Source organism: Phoca vitulina, unplaced genomic scaffold, assembly GCF_004348235.1.
Source record: "Phoca vitulina isolate PV1807 unplaced genomic scaffold, GSC_HSeal_1.0 scaffold11, whole genome shotgun sequence".
NCBI classification, from domain to species: Eukaryota; Metazoa; Chordata; class Mammalia; order Carnivora; family Phocidae; genus Phoca; species Phoca vitulina.
The window spans coordinates 28,646,362-28,666,916 of record NW_022589714.1 but is presented as its reverse complement, the minus strand read 5'-3'; the positions used below and the strand labels follow the sequence as shown (position 1 = coordinate 28,666,916).

Genomic DNA, 20,555 nt, shown 5'->3' with positions numbered 1-20,555 from the left:
GTTTGCATGCAATGTCAGGCTTGCAATGTCAAGTTTGCCTCTGATCTTAGCTGCATTATTCACTTCAAAGCTGGATACACTAATAATTATTAAGTGATATACACAAGATGTATCACTATACAGTGACGGCCCGGATCATACAAGGTACAAAAGATACCCTATATATATTATGAAAGGTAAAATAATGTCTACCTAGTTCATAAATGAGCTTATACAATAGATATTAACTAAATAGCATTTGTGGGATTTCATAAATACCCTCGTGCTGGAATATTCATGTGCCTTGCAGACTTAACAACCTCCTCAAACTTCTCCATACTTTCTTCAATAGAACAGTTAATATTCTTCTTGCTAAAGGATTCAGATGCAGCACCAAAAACTGATATCTCAGTGGCTCCAGCAGCAACCTGAAAAAGAGAATTTAAAGGCCAAAGCTAGAAATTTCCAAAATGTACATGATAGCATTAGAAGAAATATTAACTACTCAATAAAGGCATACTTATGTTAATATTTGCCTTGGAATTTAAAATTGGAGTCTGCTCATCCTGCCTCATATGCTCTTTTCAAACTTAAAAATATTTGGTGATAACACAAGAACTTTCTAAACTGCAATACCCATAAATCTGAGGCACAGAAAACACAGTGATGATGTTCCAATTTAATTTTACCTTTCCTAAATTATGTGTAGGCTTCAGAAATATCTTAACCATAATTATGGAAAATACTAGCATCCCAATAAAACCTTTTAATATCTATGGGAAACATTCTTCTTAGACCAATTATTAAAATAGAGGAAAGTAAATGCTTTCTGTTTTTGTCTTCCTATAACCTAACAGAAAAATGTTTTTCCAATTCATCATTTGGACTTTAACCAGAATTTTCTTCCTGTCTCTTAACCTAGCTTCCGTTGTTTCATACCTTGACTGCTACAACCATACCCTTGTGTGTCTAATGTCTTAATCCTCTTAGCCAGTCTTTTTTTTTTTTTTTTAAAGATTTTATTTATTTATTTGACAGAGAGAGAACGAGAGACAGAGAGCATGAGAGGGAGGAGGGTCAGAGGGAGAAGCAGACTCCCTGCTGAGCAGGGAGCCCGATGTGGAACTCAATCCCGGGACTCCAGGACCATGACCTGAGCCGAAGGCAGTCACTTAACCAACTGAGCCACCCAGGCGCCCCTTAGCCAGTCTTTAAATCCAAAACATTAACTTCAACATTTTTCCCCTTTGCCATCCTTTGTCCTTGCTCCAGGCTTCTCCAGTGACTTGTTTTCAAATATCAAGTTTCTTCATTTTCCAGCTGGATTTTTAAAGACTTTCTATTAATGTATCTCTAGCACTGTGCAAGATTCTCCTCTCTCATACTCTATTAATATATTAAGAAAGAAAATATGTCATTTTTTTCTTCATTTAAAAAAACTTTGGCTTCTAGTCCTCCACCCAAAATAAGTTTTTAACTTCTAAAATTAAAATTCTATTTATTTGAACACTTACTATGTACCAGTATTGTTGTTAGTACTTTGTACGCCCTATTTCTAACCCATAATCTTATAAACTAAGTATCATTTTGCCCATTTTATAGATGACAAAACTGTGGCCCAAAGAGGCTAAATCACTAAAGCCACTAAAAGTTCTGAAGTCCTGCTTTGAGCGCACGTGCACCTGACTCGCAAGCCCCAGCCGCGAGGTGCGCTCCATTACCTGCCCCTCCAAGCTAGCACGACGGTGTGCACTCGGTTGGCATCTTTTTCAAGGTGGAGACATTCTTTACTCTGTTAGGACCAGTGACAGCAATATTTATAATTTCTTAAAATGCCTTTCTTCCTTTACAATGGGATAAAAATAATTTATCAAAATAAACAAAAGAAGAGTGGTTTTAACAAGCTACACAACAGGTGATATATCAACTAGCACCCACAACCTCAAATTTATGCAACACAGTCCCAGAGACAAAAGTGACAAATATTACCACCAGAAATAGCTGCTGCCAAACTTTTACAGTAAAGCCATGTGAGCATAACACCTCAAGCCTTGACCTAAAATTGCTCTGATTCTTCTTGTACGTGTCATTATTAAAACTTTTTGCATATAAATTCTTAAGTCACATAGGACTGGAAGAAACCAACCAGAAGAGGAACAGGGAAGGTTGTTAGAGGCAGCTGCAAATGACAGTGATTAGCTTCACCTAGAGGGAGGGAACAACAGCATCAGAGAGCTGATCCAAAAAAGTTGACAAAAATGATCCACTATAATAATAATAATAATATTATATTGAGAAATGTTTAAGTTAAATTCTGTATTCCTTATTTAAGAGGGAAGCACAAAATATACTCTCAGAAGAATTTCATCAAAATGGGTAACTGTATTTTTGTGTTTCCATTCATGAATGGTTAAACTGGAAGGGCCATTAATGTGGAAGATTTCAGACCCTAACAATACCCCGAGGTTTACAGATCGCATTGTACTCATGTACCTATGTTAGAATAGCATTTATACAGGGTAACAAGGAAGCGACATCTGATACCGTTTTAACTATGTAAAGACCTTAAAACAGTAAGAAGCATATTGATATGAAAATAATGAGTAGCACACTTACAGCACGGTGAAAACCCTTAAGATTAGGAGTAAGGACAGGATATCGAACTCCTGGGTATTGATGAATGCCTTTCATCACTTCAGTGTGATCAGCCATCTGAAATACAAAATAGTTACATATATTCAACTTTAAATATTTTATCAAGCATGGTTTAGTTTTATAGGAAGGTTATAATTACACACGCAATTATATTCTATAAATTAATGTTAGAAATAATAAGCTATGCCAACGTAGCTAAAGATAAATAGTGTCTAAAGTCATAAATACATGAAAACTAGATCTGGGTTTAACTTATTCACATAACAGGACCTGGCTAAATGATTACAAATAGTCAACAATTCTTAACTTTACTATTTTCACTTGACTGATTTTTAGTCTCTTCCTTTCATTTCACAACCCAAGTTTCAAATAAAAATACCCTTGAGATTAAGGAGAGGGTTTTTTAAAGATTTTATTTATTTATTTATTTATTTGAAAGTGGGGGGCGGGGGAGAGAGAGTACAAGAGTAGGGGGAGGGAAACAGGAAGGGGGAGAGGGAGAGTCTCAGAAAGACTTTCTGCTCAGCACGGAGCCTGACATGTGGCTTGATCCCATGACCCTGAGATCATGACCTGAGTGGAAACCAAGAGCACCATGTTTAACTGACTGAGCCACCCAGGCACCCCTCCATTGGGGAGAGTTTTAAAGGATATATTGCCATGCATTTGCTTTCCATATGAAAATTTTATGTCTAAATAACTTTCAATGTATGAAATTTTACATTATTTAGTAAAAAATTACACATCTGTTTGAATAATTTAACAAGGCTGAGATGATAGCATATTATTTGGTTAGCATAAATATTTTAGTAATAGTCATAGTGTCCTATGCATTATCATCATTGGATTACTATTTGTTTTCATAATGAAAACAAATGCATACAATGGAATACATAGTAAGAAAATTTAACCCATCCTTCCAAGCCTTTATTTTTCTATATTTTCTATGAATCTTTAAAAATCAACCTTAAATTATCAAATCTTTAGTTTGCCACAAAGTCTTTAATTTAGCCTCTTAGAGCAAATAACTGATGATCAAATCTCAATCATCACATAGACAAATTACCACTGACATAAGCATGAGCTTTACATATTTAGGAAATAAACTATGGCAGGAACAATAAATAAAAGGAATAATACATAAATAATGAAAAGTATACAAAATGAGCATGGAGAAAGCTGTAAAATGCACCAAACCAAAATCTGTATCTTCAATATGGGAATGGATGAGGAAAGACGTGCTTTTTCTCTATACATCTTGACTTGTTACAATAAGGCAGTATTATTTTTAATTTTTTTTAATTTTTTTATTTATTTGACAGAGAGAGAGAGAGAGACAGCGAGAGAGGGAACACAAGCAGGTGGAGTGTGACAGGGAGAAGCAGGTTTCCCGCTGAGCAGGGAGCCCAATGTGGGGCTCGATCCCAGGACCCTGGGATCATGACCTGAGCTGAAGACAGACACTTAACTGACTGAGCCACCCAGGTGCCCCTTATTTTTAATTTTAAAATGAAATAAAAATTAATCAAAGTACAAACGCTTTATAACTACACACTTTTAAAAATATGAAATATTACAATATTTACTGCTATTAGCCAATCGGTCTTACTTTCAGTGAAATGCTGGTGGAATTACATTTAATACTTTCAAGGAATATAATATGGATTAAATGAGTTTTTAAAACAGTTTAAATTTAAATATTTAAGATGCAAAAAAAAGTTGACTGCCATCATACCTTACTGACATTTAAGCCTCCAAGTTTCATTCGATCCAAACACATTTACTTCTGTCTAAAAGATGATTCTTGCTTACTTCTTAGGGATCACATTCACTATCTGCCACCAGTATCTGCATTCTGTACAAAGACTGATCACTGTGTTCATCTACAGTGCATAGAACCCAAGTCTCTAATTTCATGTTGAGCCTATTTGACTTTAAGCCAGATGTTTATTAAGCACGTACTGTGTCCAAAACCCTATACTAAACCTGTGGTAAATAGAAATAAAGGCAAGTAAAGTCCTTGCACTAAATAATTTGCAATAGAGTTGGGGAGATAAAACAGATGCATATGGAAAACACTTAATTTAAAGGAATACACTGGTTATAAATGAGAGCACAGGTTAAATGAGTTCAGAAAGGGGAAAGGTTTGTAGGGCCTATAATAGTCTAGGAGAGTTACAAGAGGTATGGGATACAAACTGTAGAACATGACTACAGCATATTAAAATTTAAAAAGCTAGGGGCGCCTGGGTGGCTCCGTCGATTAAGTGGCCAGCTCTTGATTTCGGATCAGGTCATGATCTCAGGGTCTTGAGATTAAGCCCTGGGTCGGGCTCTGTGTTCAGCGGGGTGTCTGCTTGAGATTCTCTCTCCCTCTGCCCCCTCCCCCTCTCACTGTCTAATTAATGAATAAATCTTTAAAAATAAATAAAATTTATAAAAGTGGCCACAGCAATATCTCTAATCCTACATGCTCTTCCAGAAGCTCAACAGTCCCTATCGAGGTGAACTGTGTTACCTCCCACTTAAACCTAGGCAGACTTGTGATTGCTCCAAGCAATAGAGTATAACAGAAATAATAACATGTGACTTGAGAGCCCAGGTTATAAAAAAGGATACAGCTTCCATATGGCTTTCTCTTTGGGGGTGGGGGGAGAGCCACTGCAGGGAAATCAGCTAACATGTAGCGAGAAAAATTAGCTTCTGCAGAGAGGCCATTTGCAGGAGCCCAGGTGGAAAGACCCACGTGCAAAGAAACTAAGGCCCCCAGACAACAGCCAGCATCAGCCCCTAAATCTGTGACTGAAAGAGCATTCAGATGACTTTAGCTTCCAGCATTCAAGTCACCCAGATGACGCCCCAGACACTGTGGACCAGAGACAAGGTGTCCTCCCGTGTGTGACCTGTTCAAATTCCAACCCTCAGATTTCATGAGCATCTGTTCAAGTTCCAACCCTCAGATTTCATGAGCATAGCACATATTTATTTATACCACTAAGTTCTCAGGTAATTCATTACATAGCCATAAAAGCTGAAATACAGAAAATCAATAGAGTTGGAAAAGAGAGGGCAATAGGTGCAGCAGTAGGAAAGCATTATCTGGCTAGAGAAGATTATGGGTAAATAATGTGGGAATAGATTATAAATGAAGATAGGGGACCATACACTGTGATGTGTCCTCCAGTTATGTTCACATTATTCGAAAAATACAGAAGGCAGTAGAAAGCCATCGGGAATTGGTGTTGAATTAGCTGAAGACTGAGATGCATGCAGTATTTTGGAAAGATCAACATGGGAGCAAGGCAAAGGGCAGTCTAGAGACAAGTGAGGCAATTCTCAGGCAATTGTGAGAATTCAGCATGCAACAAGTTCCAGAAGAATGGTACTGGGAATAGAAGTTCCCAGGAAAAATTAATAGGACACACTGGCTAGTCGTGTAAGGGAGAGGACTTTATTCAAAAATGTAATCCCCATTAGTTTATAGCCGTTTAAAATTATTTAGCATTTCTGCATATTTCAACACAGTCTTTCATTACATATCTATGAATTTAGCCTTTCTGTCTGATGCTAGATTATGAGGTCTGCCTTTCTGTGTCTGTCTCTTTCTCACACACACACAAGTGTACATGCAAACATGTACACACAAATTATAGTAAAAAAAAGTAGAATACCACTTCTAATTTCAAACAAAGTTACTACTAGTTTTAGGGCACTGTAATGAAATCTAAAACAACACTCTTACTGGACAGTAATCTTAATATTACTAATACTTACATCTAACTAAACATAGCATGTTTAAATATTTATTAGAAATATTTACATATGGGTGCCTGGGTGGCTCAGTTTGTTAACCTACGGCCTTCAGCTCAGGTCATGATCCTGGAGTCCCGGGATCGAGTCCCACATTGGGCTCCCTGCTCAGCAGGATTCTGCTTCTCCCTCTGACCTGCCTCCCTCTTGTGCTTTCTCTCTCTCTCTCATTCTCTCTCTCTCAAATAAATAAAATCTTTAAAAAAAAAAAAAGAAAGAAAGAAACATTTACATAACCATAGTAACAGAAATGAATAAAGTGCTTATCTAACCAATACACAGATTTGGTTAAAGTGTGCATCAAAAACCAGCATAAAGGGCACAAAACACATTCTTTAAGAAATATAGGTCATATTGACCTGTACGCTATTATTTCATTCCACATGTAAATTAATAAAAATTTGAATAGATGTTTCAGTCAGTTAAAATGAAAAATGAATAGAGATGATAGTAACCAAATTTCCAGGTCATGAAACCTAAACTTTGATAATCACTGAAGATACCATAGTGAAATTATAATACATAAATTTGATTCCAACAAATCAGTTTTTCCTTTTTTAAAATAGTCACAGTATAATGAGGTAATCTAATAAGTAGTATTCAGTCTAAATTTGGTCAATAAAAACAGTTATGTAAAGAGCTTTAGAAAATCCTGATAGGATATAATTTTATTACAATGAATAAATAAAATAGGTTTCAGGTAAAGGTATAAAATTCTTGCCTTACTATTTTTTTTTTTTTTTACTCTTAGGAAGCTTATGCTATACTACAATCTTGATGTTATTTTAATGTCTAAAGTTTAAACTATTATTCAAACAATAATGGAACTATTCCTTTACAGCACTATTTTGACATTTTAATGAAACCTTTCTACATCTGGTTTGATTTAACATATTTTAAAGATTTTGCTGTGACTTTTCATTTAAGATCATAAAAATCCCCATAATTTGGTTGATAACATACTTTGCTATCAACTGGCCACAGTCTGGAAATGGCAATACCTAAGTCTATCTGGCCAACAAAACCGGCTATACCTTGGTTAATCAATTTCTTGGGAATCCACTTTATATATGGATTCAAATAATAATATTTGTGTAACACTTTGCAAGGGTATTAAAGATATGCAAAAGGTCATAAAGATTAGAGTGTAATAGTCATAGAGATTTTATTTGCTACTGTCATGTGGTAAATTTAGACACTCCACATTATACATATTTAGACATCTTACTAATATTTTGTCATTATCTGAATACTATAATCTCTCCTAAATACATAGGGTCCTCATCCAAGTTTTCTGAGTTTATTGGGATTTCAACATAATGCACAAGTCCTAAACAATGACAAAGGGTTTCTCATAAACTAAATGAGAGAAAAAACATTAGAAGTTTCAATTATATTTTGTACACAAGCTATTAAATTTACATTGATGGGACACCAAAGTTAATTTAAAAATGTCCTAAGACCTTAAAAAATAATTTTAAAAATTAATTTCAATATTTGAATACTGATTCAATATTTTATGCACTTACTACCTATTTAACATGGCATAGAAAAATGAAGCAGACACACAGAACACACAGACCAGCAGGGAAAGATATGTGTGTATATGTGTACATACCAAACCACAAAATATAAATGTCATGTGATCTGGAGTTTTATGTAGCACAGATAAGAAAGCATTTTTCTTGGTAAACTAAATTAGAATAATGAGACAAATATTTAAGCTACACTTTGTCTAGGCTAAATGTAAATAACTGAGGGGCCTGTTTTTAACAGAGCAAATTATTCTAAGGGTTTAATGAAGCAAAACTATTCATAGAACTTGAAACTATTCAAAAATACTCACAGAATAAGACTATTCACATATATGTACATATTTATTTTTCTATGATAAATTGAACTTTCTATGTACTGAAAAGGGTTTAATTAGCCTAAACTTAAAACATATGTTTTTATTAAAATTCTTCAAATAATTATGGGGAGAAAGATTTTATAGAATCTTTTTTTTTTTAAAAATCACAAAATTCTTTCATTTTCAAGTCCAATGAAATGAAAGTAAAAACATCTATTACTCTTGATCTCTCTTCCAAATAACAGCTGATAGAGAAAACAGAATATTCACTAAGTAAATATGGCTCATTTCCAACTGAATATACGTTGTCTGATATGTTCAATAAAGTGAAATATTTATAATTAATTTTAAATAGAAGTGCAGAAAAAAACTGAGGTTCTATTTTTTTTTTTTTTTTTTAGAAGAACTGACTCCTATTCACTTAACACTGATTAACATTTTTTCCTTTTCCCAGAACAAATTCAATTATAAAGATAACACATGGTACAGGGCTTTAAGTTCCAGAGCTGCATTATAAAAATTTTTATGGAAGTCTCACATACACTGATGACATATAAAATCACTACATTTATTATTTTAACTCAATAAGAGTTTAGTCACTAGCAAGACTGCAAAATAGGTAAGAGAGTTTAGTTGTTTTGTATCACCATGGAAATTATTCAATGCATCTCTGTGGCTCTGTTGAAGGTGAGGAGATTGTGTTTTGGGGTGGAAATATTAAGAATTCAACTTAGCATTGTGTTCTTAAATGGCAAAAGTGTTTAGAGTAGAATCTAAAATTAATGTGAGGGAAAAAATACTTAGAGATTCCAACTTTACAGTGTTATCTGCAAAGTGGTATCTGCCAAATTATATTACTTGACCACCTCTTACAACTGGATCTTATAACCTAAATATGGAACTCTACTTTTACTCCTTTTTCTCTGCCCTGATACAGCCAACATGACCAAGTCAAACATCATCACTGGGTGAGCATTACCCATTGTCCTTTCCTTCACTCCAATCACCTACTAAAGAACTCAAATTTTTCCTCCCTCTCATTCTTTTTTTTTTTAAGATTTTATTTATTTATTTGACAGAGAGAAAGAACACAAGCAGGGGGAGTGGGAGAGGGAGAAGCAGGCTTCCCGCAGAGCAGGGAGCCTGATGCGGGGCTCGATCCCAGGATCCTGGGATCATGACCGGAGCCGAAGGCAGACACTTAACGACTGAGCCACCCAGGCGCCCGCTCCCTCTCATTCTAACAAGACTGCTGCACCTTATTTCTTCTCATGGTATATTAAGAGGGAAACTGAGAGGTGCTAGGAAAAAGAGGAAAAGATAGACAGAAAATCTAAATAAAATAGCAATAAAGTTGGAGGAAAATAGGATGGGAGGTGAGAGATATGTCTTGGTGGCAAGATGCTTTTACTGCTCTGGAGCAGTGAACAAATATGAGAAGAGAAGACAAAAGGGCAATTATACAAAATGTTTCTTTAATCATTATGCTGAGTCTCCTGTAATGGCCTTCAAGTAATGCATATAAAGATTGGAACACCATTTGGTTCTTTTACATTGCTATATCATATTTCTGTATGTATGAATTCAGGCACAAACTTTGCCACTAGGATGAGCCCATGATTGTTGTGCTCTTCCAGAATATTGGTATAAATAGTCTCATATATTTAAAATACATAAAATACATTATATAACATATAGTACTCAGTTATACCTCCTATTAAAATTGTTACTCTAGAGTTAAGCAAAAAGTCCATATTCACCATGTCCTACAATATCTGGCACAAGAAATATGTAAATATTTGAGGAGAAACAAGTTTCAAAATGTATAGAACTAGAAGCTAGCCTATAGAAAATTCTGCTAAACATTATATGTGTAAAACTGTAAGTGAATGAATCAGTTTTCATCAATGTCAAATTAAATGGAAGTTCTTTCTTACAAATAAATGCAATATGCAGTATATAAAATTAAGTACATCATTCATATTTTTGTTTTTATCTTTTACAAAAATCACAGTATAGAATATATCAAAATTCTCCACTATGAAGGGTACAAAATTATAGTAATTCTTTGGAAATAGTGTATCTGTTTATAAGGTTATACATCACAAAGTATTAGATACAATGTAACAAAACATTACCAAAAATGTATTATTAAACTGAAATACACTCTGCTAACCTACCAAAAATAAAAACAAAAAACAAAACCTTAACACCACAAAAGACTGAATCATCTTTCTAGCTTCTCCATAGAAAATATTATAAAGTGCTATTATGAGAAAGAGGCAAACTAAAAATATGCAGTCAAAAAATAAAGAAAAAAGTGAAGAAATGGAAAATCACAACAGGACTACAACTAGCAATGAGACTGAATCAGTAAAACTGAACAAAGAAAAGCATAGGACTAGATGAGTTCTATCAAACATTTAAAGAAATCTTAACGCCAATCCTTCTTCCAATTCTTACAAAAAATTCAAGAGGAGGAAATACTTCCAAACTCATTTTATAAGAACATGCAGTAGAAGCTGGTCTTATAAGGCCTTGATACCAGAACCAGACAAGGTATTACAAGAGAAGAAAACTACAGGGCAATATTCCTAATGAACACAGAGGAAACAATCCTCCACAAAATACTAGCAAACCAATAGGATGTGTAAAGGATCATACACCACGACCAAGTGGGATTTATCCTGGGATGCAAGAAAGATTTAACATGCACAAATAAATTAATGTGATACATTACAATGACAGAATCAAGGATAAAAGCCACATGATCATCTCAATATATGTCAAAATTTGACCAAAAAAATGCTTCATCAAAAAGCATTTGACAAAATTCAACACTGTTTCATGATAAAAACTCTCAAACAAATAAACCTTTAGAAATAGAATAAAATTACTTCAACTTAAGAAGGACCATATATGAAGCCCACAGCTATCATTGTACTCAACAGTGAGGAACTTTTCCTCTGAGATCAAGAATAAAACAGGATACCCACTCTTTCCATTTCTATTCAACACAGAATTAGAAGTCCTAGCCAAAGCAATTAGGCAAGAAAAATAAAGGCATGCAAAGGAAAAGAAGAAGTAAAATTATCTCTTTTCACAGATGACATGATCTTTTTTTAATAAGATTTTATTTCTTTATATATTTGAGAGAGAGAGAGAGAGCATGCAAGTGAGCAGGGGGAGGGATAGAGGGAGAGGGAGAGAGAAAATCTCAAGAGGACTCTGAGCTGAGTGCAAAGCCCAACATGGGGCTTGATCTCATGACCCTGAGATCATGACCTAAGCCAAAATCAAGTCAGATGCTTAACTGACTGAACCACCTACGCGCTCCACGGATAACATGACCTTGAATGTAGAAAACTCTAAGACTTCACATAAACAAAAACAAAAAACCTCTTAGAATTTAAAAATTCAGTAAAGCACAGGATACAAAATCAGAATACAAAAATCAGTTGCACAAGAACAGACACATAGATCAATGAAACAGAATAGACAATACCAGAAATGGACCCTCAACTCTATGGTCAATTAATCTTCAACAAAGCAGGAAAGACTATCCAATGGAAAAATGACAGTCTCTTCAACAAATAGTGTTGGGAAAATTGGACAGCCACATGCAGAAGAATGAAACTGGACCACTTTCTTACACCACACACAACAATAAACTCAAAATGGATGAAAGACCTAAATGTGAGACAGGAGTCCATCAAAATCCTAGAGGAGAACACAGGCAGCAACCTCTTTGACCTTGGCCACAGCAACTTCTTGCTAGACACATCTCCAAAGGCAATGAAAACAAAAGCAAAAATGAACTATTGGGACTTTATCAGGATAAAAAGTTTTTGCACAGCAAAAGAAAGAGTCAACAAAAATAAAAGGCAACATGCAGAATGGAAGAAGATATTTGCAAATGACTTTTCAGATAAAGGGCTAGTATCCAAAATCTATAAAGAACTTATCAAACTCAACACCCACAAAAAGAAGTAATCAGGTCAAGAAATGGGGAGGAAACATGAACAGTCATTTCTCCAAAAGAAGACATACAAATGGCCAACAGACATATGAAAAAATGCTCAACATCACTCAGCATCAGGGAAATCCAAATCAAAACCACAATGAGATACCACCTCACACCAGTCAGAATGGCTAAAATTAACAGGTTAGGAAACAGCAGATATTGGTGAGGATGTGGAGAAAGGGGAACCCTCTTACACTATTGGTGGGAATGCAAACTGGTACAGCCACTCTGGAAAACAATATGGAGGTTCCTAAAGAAGTTAAAAATAGAAATACCCTACAACCCAGCAACTGCATTACTAGGTATTTATCCAAAGGATACAAACAGTGATTCAAAGGGGCACATTCACCGCAATGTTTGTAGCAGCAATGTCCACAATAGCCAAACTATGGCAAGAGCCCAGATGTCCACTGACAGATGAATGGATAAAAAAGATGTGTTGTGTACACACACACACACACACACACGTGTGCGCGTGCGGAATATTACTCAGCCATCAAAAAGAATGAAATCTTGCCATTTGTCACAACGTGGATGGAACTAGAGAGTATTATGCTAAGCAAAATAAGTGAGAGAAAGACAAATACCATATGATTTCACTCCTATGTGGAATTTAAGAAAAAAAAAATGAACACAGAGGAAGGGAAGGAAAAATAAAAACAGAGATGGAGGCAAACCATAAGAGACTCTTAACTACAGGAAACAAACTGAGGGTTGCTGGAGGGGAGGTTGGTTGGGAGATGGGGTAATTGGCTGATGGGCATTAAGGAGGGCACTTGATGGCATGAGCACTGGGTGTTATATGCAACTGATGGATCACTAAGTTCTACCCCTGAAACTAATAATACACTATAGTTTAACTAAATTGAATTTAAAAAAATCATTTAAAAATCAGTTTCATTTCTATACACTAACAAACCATCCAAAGAGGAAATTAAGAAATCTCATATACAATAATATCAAAAAGAATAAAGTACTTAGGAACTAAGTTAACCAAGGAGGTGGAAGAACTATACACGAAAACTATAAAACATTGATGAAAGAAATTAAAGAAGCTAGAAACAAACAGAAAGACATCCCATGTTCATGGATTCCAAGATTTAGTGCTGTGAAAATGTCCACACTACACAAAGTAATCTATAAATTAAAGATGCAATCCCTATCAAAATCTCAATGCCATTTTTTTACCAAAGTAAAAAAAAATATCCTAACATTTATATGAAACCACAAAGAAACCCAAATAGCCAAATTAATCTTGAGAAAGAAGAATAAAGCTGGATATATTACACTTCCTGATTTCAAAATATATTTCAAAGCTACAGTAACTAAAACAACATGGAAGACAGACATATAAACCAATGGAAAAGAATAGAGAGCCCAGAAACAAACTGATGCATGTACGTTCAATTGATCTTTGACAAGGGTGCCAAAAATACACAATGGGGAAAAGACAATCTCTTCAATAAATGGTGCTGGAAAAACTAGATACCAACATGTAAAAGAATGAAATTGGATCCTGATCTTACACCATACATAAGAATCAACCCAAAATGGACTAAAATTTAAGAACTGGAACCATAAAACTCTTAGGAATTAAAAAAAAGAAGAAAGAAAAAAGTTTTACAGCACTAATATTGGCAATGATTTTTCATACATGACACCAAAAGGATAACCAACAAAAGCAAAAACAGACAAGTGGGACTACACAAAACTAAAAAGCTCTGCACAGCAAAGAAAACAGGAGAGTGGAAAGGCAACCTACAAATTGAGAGAAAATATTTGCAAACCACATATCAGATAAGAGGATAATATCCAAAATATAGAAGGCATGCTGCCACCCTTATAGCAAAAATAACAACCCAATTAAAAAATGGGCAAAGAATTTGAATAGACATATTTCCAAAGAAGACATACAAATGGCCAACAGATATACACATGCTCAATATCGCTAGTCATCAGGAAACACAAATCAAAACCACAGTAAGATAATTACTTTACACATGTTAGCATGGTTAATATGAAAAACACAGAAGATAACAAGTGTTGGCAAGGAAGTATGTGGAGAAAATGGAACTCTCGTACACTGTCAGTGAAAATGTAAAATGGCACACCCACTATGGAAAACAGTGTGAAAGTGCCACAAAAAAATTAAGAATAGAAATACTGTATGTTCCAGCAATACTACTTCTAGGTATTTATCTATAAGAATTAAAATCAAAATCTTGAACAGATATCGGCATTCCCAAGTCAGAGCAGCATCATTTACAATATCCAAGATGTGGAAATAATCTAAATCTCCATGGATGAATGAATGGATAAGAAAATGTGGTATAAACTGACAACAAAATATCAAAAAAAGTATATTTTGCCAAATGCAACAACACAGATGAACCTTGAGTACATTACACTAAATGAAGTAAGCCAATTATAGAATGATAAATACTGCATAATTCCACCTATATGAGGTATCTATAATCTAGTCAAACACATAGAAGCAGAGAGTACAATGGTGATTGTGAGGGGCTGAGGGAAAAGGAGAAATGGGGCGTTGTTATCCAATGGGTAAAGTTTTAGTTATGCAAGATGGTTAACTTCTGAATGTGTTGTTCAATATTCTGCCTATATTTAGCAATACTGTATGGTACCCTGAAAAATTTAAGAGGGTAGGTCTCATGTTACGTTTCCTTCCCATTAAAAAAAAGGTATTATGATGTAACCTCAGACACTTAATTTTTAAAATACTTTTCCTTAATTTCAAGGTAATTTTGATACTTGATAACTTTTAAAACTACAATTTCATGAGGTTTTTTGCTCATTCAAAATTAATTGTTAATTTTAGTACCTAATTTTATACTTGACATTACACACTCTTTTTTCTTAATGAGGGTCCTCCAATTGATACCTTCAAATTCAGAAGTTCCCTACAAGTGGTTAGCCTGTGTCCTCTAGTGATTCCCAGATCTCAGAATGAGAAAGATAGCCCTGAATGGTCCAGATACTACCAGTTAGCAACAGCACAACAACTTACTCCATTTAGAGTTATGAGACCTACGTGCTGGCCAACTACTCTCAAAACTAAATGACCTCAGGTTCCAGATCATACTTTGCACCTTACCAAAAACACAATCCTTGAAGAGGAAGGCAATTGAGTCATACATAACCTAATGTTTGTTCATTGGAAAACTACATATTCCCTAGTTCAAATGTTTGTGATAAGGGACCTTGACAGAGGCAACAAGGTTAAAACTTGACAGCATTTCAGAAGCATCAAATAGGAAGTAAAGTTACCAAGAGGAGAAGAAGGGGAATAGACTATAATAGGATGTGTTCTTTGGGTAGTATGATTAACATTGATAAGTTCGATGGAAATGAAAAAAGATCCTAAACAGAGTAAAAGTTGGGTCAGAACATTGACCCCACCATCATTCAAAGGAATCTTTGTCATTGTCAGCATGGATGCCTCCCTGACCCTGACCCATATACTTTATCTTTGTTGGTGCAAGCCAGGCACCCACTGTGATATGGAATCAGGGGACTAAACAGAGATATACAGAACCTAAGAAGCATAAAGAAAAAGACTCATTGAGAGAACAAGAGACTCTAAAACATATGTGGGGTATAGGACATTTGGAGAGGTAAGGAAAGTGAATTTTCAAACTCCCATAGTAGGATACAAATTAGGTCCCTTTTAATCTTCCATATGATGCACAAGTGAAGACTGGAAGGACTTAATTATTTTGGCATTCTGAATGTATATATGCAAGTCATTGCCAACCCATGATCCTGTGGGACCCACAATTTTATTTTAATTACATCCAACTGAAAGAATTAAGACCCTTCCTCTTGTTAGCTATGCTCTATGTAGACACAGACTTACTGAAAACCATGCCTGGAAATCTCCTAGAAAACCCATTCCCACCAGCAGGAATAGGGGCATGGTCTTACTGCAAGGTCCAGTGTACTTTGAGAATTGCTTCTCAAACACCAACGTCTGAAGACTGCCTGGGTCAGAATTATCTGGGATGGTTTATAAAATGCCTATTTCTATATTTCATGGCAGCCCCAATGAATCAAAATTTCTGAGAGCATAAACTGTAAATGTGCATGTTGGAGAAGTTCCTTGGTTGATTTATATGAAGAGTCTAGAGGAGTCTGAACCTCCATCCTGGAGTGAAGAATCAAAATTTTAGAGTAAGTTTCTCCTTCAACTCACATAGACCCAAAGGAATAAGATTTTTCTTTTGCTTTCTGTGAGCATCACCACTGTCCAGAGTGCTGTGGTTAGGTCACACCAACCCAACTTATTCGACTCCAGAAAACTGGTGTCACTTTAGATCAGACCCCCATGACCACAATAGCTGAGGACAGAATTATATCACAGTTAGTCATTCCTTGGCTGGAACCCTGTTCTCCTCTCCCCAGTATTTCAGAATAGTTTGCAACTAAGCCCTTGAAAGTTTTGAGAACTCCAGAATCCTATTTTTCCTTAATAGTTCATCTAGTTCTTGAAGTGCTCCCAAATTTCCTTTAGCCATAGCAAAATGTCAAGCTGCTTTGCCTCTCTGATCCTTCGCATGTACCATCTGCCTGAAAATCATTTTTTTCATCGAGTTCATTTATTTCATCCAATATTCAGCTCAAAAACTCCTAAGATATTCTTAACAATCAGCTTGATTCACATGTTTCTATTATCTCCATAGCTATGTGTGTATAACATTGCTCTCATCACATTTTGTATGATTTATTGTTTTATATGTTTCTCTCCCTGACTAAATTATTAGCTCCTTGAAGACTTTGCATAAAAGGCATTTAATAAATGGTTGTTTAAATGAACCGAAATTTCTCTTCCTTGTTGTTTATTCTATTTTGAATTCAACCCATCTTGAACCATGATTCTTTTCTCTACTAATTCTTCTAAGATTTTACTGTTAGCAATGATGGTGATAATGATAAAAACATTTACTTTATGCCAGTCTGTATGTTAGACCTATGTGTGTTGAATTCCTTATTTGCATTACCTATTTAAATGTTTTTAACAATCCAGTGAGAGCAACAATTTTTGTAGAAGATAACTAGAGATATTAAGGATGAGGAAGATGACCCAGCTAGTGACTGGGAGAGCTGGGATGGGACCCAAGTCCACTGACTGTAAAGCACATTCTCTAATACCTCTTTGATAAATATAACCCCTATATCTTCTATTGTCTTTATCTTTTATCTTAGTCATTGCTAAAGATTTCATGTGTCACAAGATCAAGGGAAAAGCTCCTAGAAAGATCCCACCCTCAAGCTAAACAATTTTGGTGGGGACGCGTGGTTTAATGATCTAAACCAGTGCCTCCCAAACTAGATTCATCATCAGAACTACTTGAGGTACTTTAGAATATACAGATTTCTTGGACCCATCTGTACAGATTCCGATTCTGTTCTGCTGTAAGACACAGGTATCTCTAGTCCCACAACTTCTCAGGAGATGTTAGCCATCCACAAGACAGAATCACGGCAGATTCAATCACAAAGGCTGCTGCTGGCTTCTGCTCAAGGGAATACCAATCAGTGCATTTGAGGCTCCCACTTCAATAAAGGAGATTCATTTTATTTTTATTCAGAGGCAAATACAGATTATGTGGATCTAAAATGACTGAAATATAGAGAGGAAGCTTCTTTAAGAAAAATACAAAAATATCTAACTTTTGTAACTTTCACTGAAATGTATGTCCAGGTGAGTACATTGCTAGGGCCCCTCTTGGGAGGGAATCTATACAAACATTTCAACATAGTTTTCCTGTCTGTAGCACATATTGAGGTCCTAACTATGTTTTAACTAGAGTGAAAAAAATTCCATGGATTAAAAAATTAAAAAAGTTTGGAAATTACCAACCTTGGTGAAATGTCTTACTATGCTCTTAACAATGTCAAGATAGTTAAGGATCTTCATGAAATACATACTCATGGTGTCTTACTGTATTCTCTTTCCTTCCCACTTCAGGGGGAAAAAAAAAAACTATCAAGAAAGTAATGAGATCAGTCTGGAATGTCTTATTCTTGGTATATCCATAATATCTCTGAGTCTATCTATGTTTATAAATTCTCTGCTTAATAAACCATTGCAAATTCTGCCGGGAAATAGACTTAAACTCATGGACTTATAACCCTCATTTTCCCCTGCTTGCTAATATAGTCTGCTGAATCATTTTTTAAAAATATTTTTGAAGGATTTTGTTTTTGTTTTTGTTTGCCCCAACACCTCCACCATCACCCAGGACAACATTCACATAAGTTCAAAATAAGCAAGCAATGTCAGAAGGCATTTGCCTACCGTCTACTAGCTAGATGAGACGTAACTGATGGTATTACTTTCCATATGCAGGAGTGTAGGAGGAAAGACGGGTACAGAATGCACAATTTCTTCAACACATGCAATCGATTACTATAAAAATGTAAATAATGTGGTTTCAGACACTATAACTCAAAACTCAATTTGAGCAGTAACTCCTCTTAAATGTAATACATTTGTAATTTCAGTAATGAAAAAAATTAGACTAGAGCTCTTCCTGACAATTCTGGGTGGAAATGCTCTACCCAGCTATGAATAGCATTGTAGGCTGGGTATTATAACCTTGTCTCATTCACAGACTCTGCACAAACCCCATATATCTTAGCCTCAGTAGCACACAGGAAATCTTGGTCTGCTTGAAGAAGTAAGACAGTTTTAATAAATCACAGTCTTATAATAATAAACACAGGAAATCTCTGGAAAATTGAACATCTAGTTTTCTCCCCCCACCCAATACCCTGTTTTGGCTACACTACTAAAATGATCTGACATCACACTTAAAAAACTTCTTAAGTCCAGAAGCCTTAAAACTAATTTGGTCTGGTGTATAATTTCCTGTTCTTCTTTATTCAACATTACCTTTGTGTTCTAAGGACTTTTGTACTGCCCGGTATTGGATAGCATGCACATGTTTTCAAGAGTGACCAAATCAAGTAACATATGACCCCTACTCTTATGCAAATGCAAGAAGGACATTTTAATCATAATCCATTAAGGTCTACAAATATTCATTTTTAAATTATAAAATAAACCTAATCTACCCAATGGATTTGTGGGTTATAGACCGGAAGACCAATGTTTCAGACAGAGAAACCAGTCATTTTATTCAATAATACTTCCCAGTTTCCTAAGATAAACAAAACAAATACACATTAGTTATTCTTTGTTCAGGTCAATGCCTTTGTGACCACCCTCCTGGTCTTCCCGTGTCAAAACAATCATGTTCCTAACATCACTCTGAAGTAAGGGCAAGAAGTCTCAAAGCTCCCAGTACATAATTTTCTTTCCATTCAACTGTGTTGCCTCTCATATATCATGCTTTTGTGTTTGATAATAACACTGTCAACATTGTTATTTTCCATGCATGGAAGAAGTCATTTTTAAAATACTGTATCTAATTGTACTCATTCTATACTGACTAAATGGAGTTTCCCTTCTCTACTTACACTTCTTTCTATAAGCTACCTCTGCCCACAGTGCATAGTCACACTGACAAGAAGAGGGTAAGCCTGGGTTGTTTGAGGGAGACTATCAGTAAGGGCTATAGTAAAATGGTCTTACTACTGTGACAAGCAATGCCATCACTGTGAAAGTTGTATGATCAAATACAATGATTTGGCCATCATATGGATCCGGAGATCTCTATTTTGTCAACAGTACAGAATGCAGAACTTTAAAAGTTTGGACAGAGTGACCAATGGCAAATTGCTTAGTGTGTTCAGTTTATCAGGTTCTATCTTATTATAACTAATTTACAGATATTCATTCGATTTGAAAACCTCTAAGTTTTCATTGTTTTTAGTGATTTAATTCCCATTATCCATTTTAATTTTACAATTGCCTTATTGTGTCAATATTATGGTTATTGTTAGCAAATACACATTATTCAATTTTTGAGCTCAATGAAGAACTTGATGTGGTTTTTAATAGATACAATAAAAGCAATGAATGGGCAAATGAATAAATGGAAAGGATCTAAGCCATAGATTAAAAAAATACTTTGCCAAATCACATCATAAATGAGTAAGAGTCAGGTCCCAGATTTTCCACCATATCATTAGAAAATGAATAGGTTATTATATCTAAACAGTAGATGTAATAATATCACTAAAGCTCAGGAAACCTGCAACCTGAGGGCTTGGAGAAAAGTACAACTGTTTTGGGGTTACTAAGAAATG

At 35.1% G+C, this 20,555-nt stretch overlaps 1 protein-coding gene across 4 annotated transcripts in view; it reads right to left on the bottom strand.

The window, feature by feature from the left end:
* Positions 1 to 20,555, bottom strand: part of HMGCLL1 (3-hydroxymethyl-3-methylglutaryl-CoA lyase like 1) — a 195,246-nt gene that overhangs the window by 118,441 nt on the left and 56,250 nt on the right. For all 4 annotated transcript variants that reach the window (XM_032409625.1, XM_032409627.1, XM_032409626.1 and 1 more), the window contains 2 exons: positions 2,596 to 2,691; positions 259 to 407 (listed from right to left, as the gene is read on the bottom strand). In XM_032409625.1, coding sequence (XP_032265516.1) covers positions 259 to 407; positions 2,596 to 2,691 — 245 coding nt within the window. The remainder of the gene's footprint in view (positions 1 to 258; positions 408 to 2,595; positions 2,692 to 20,555) is intronic.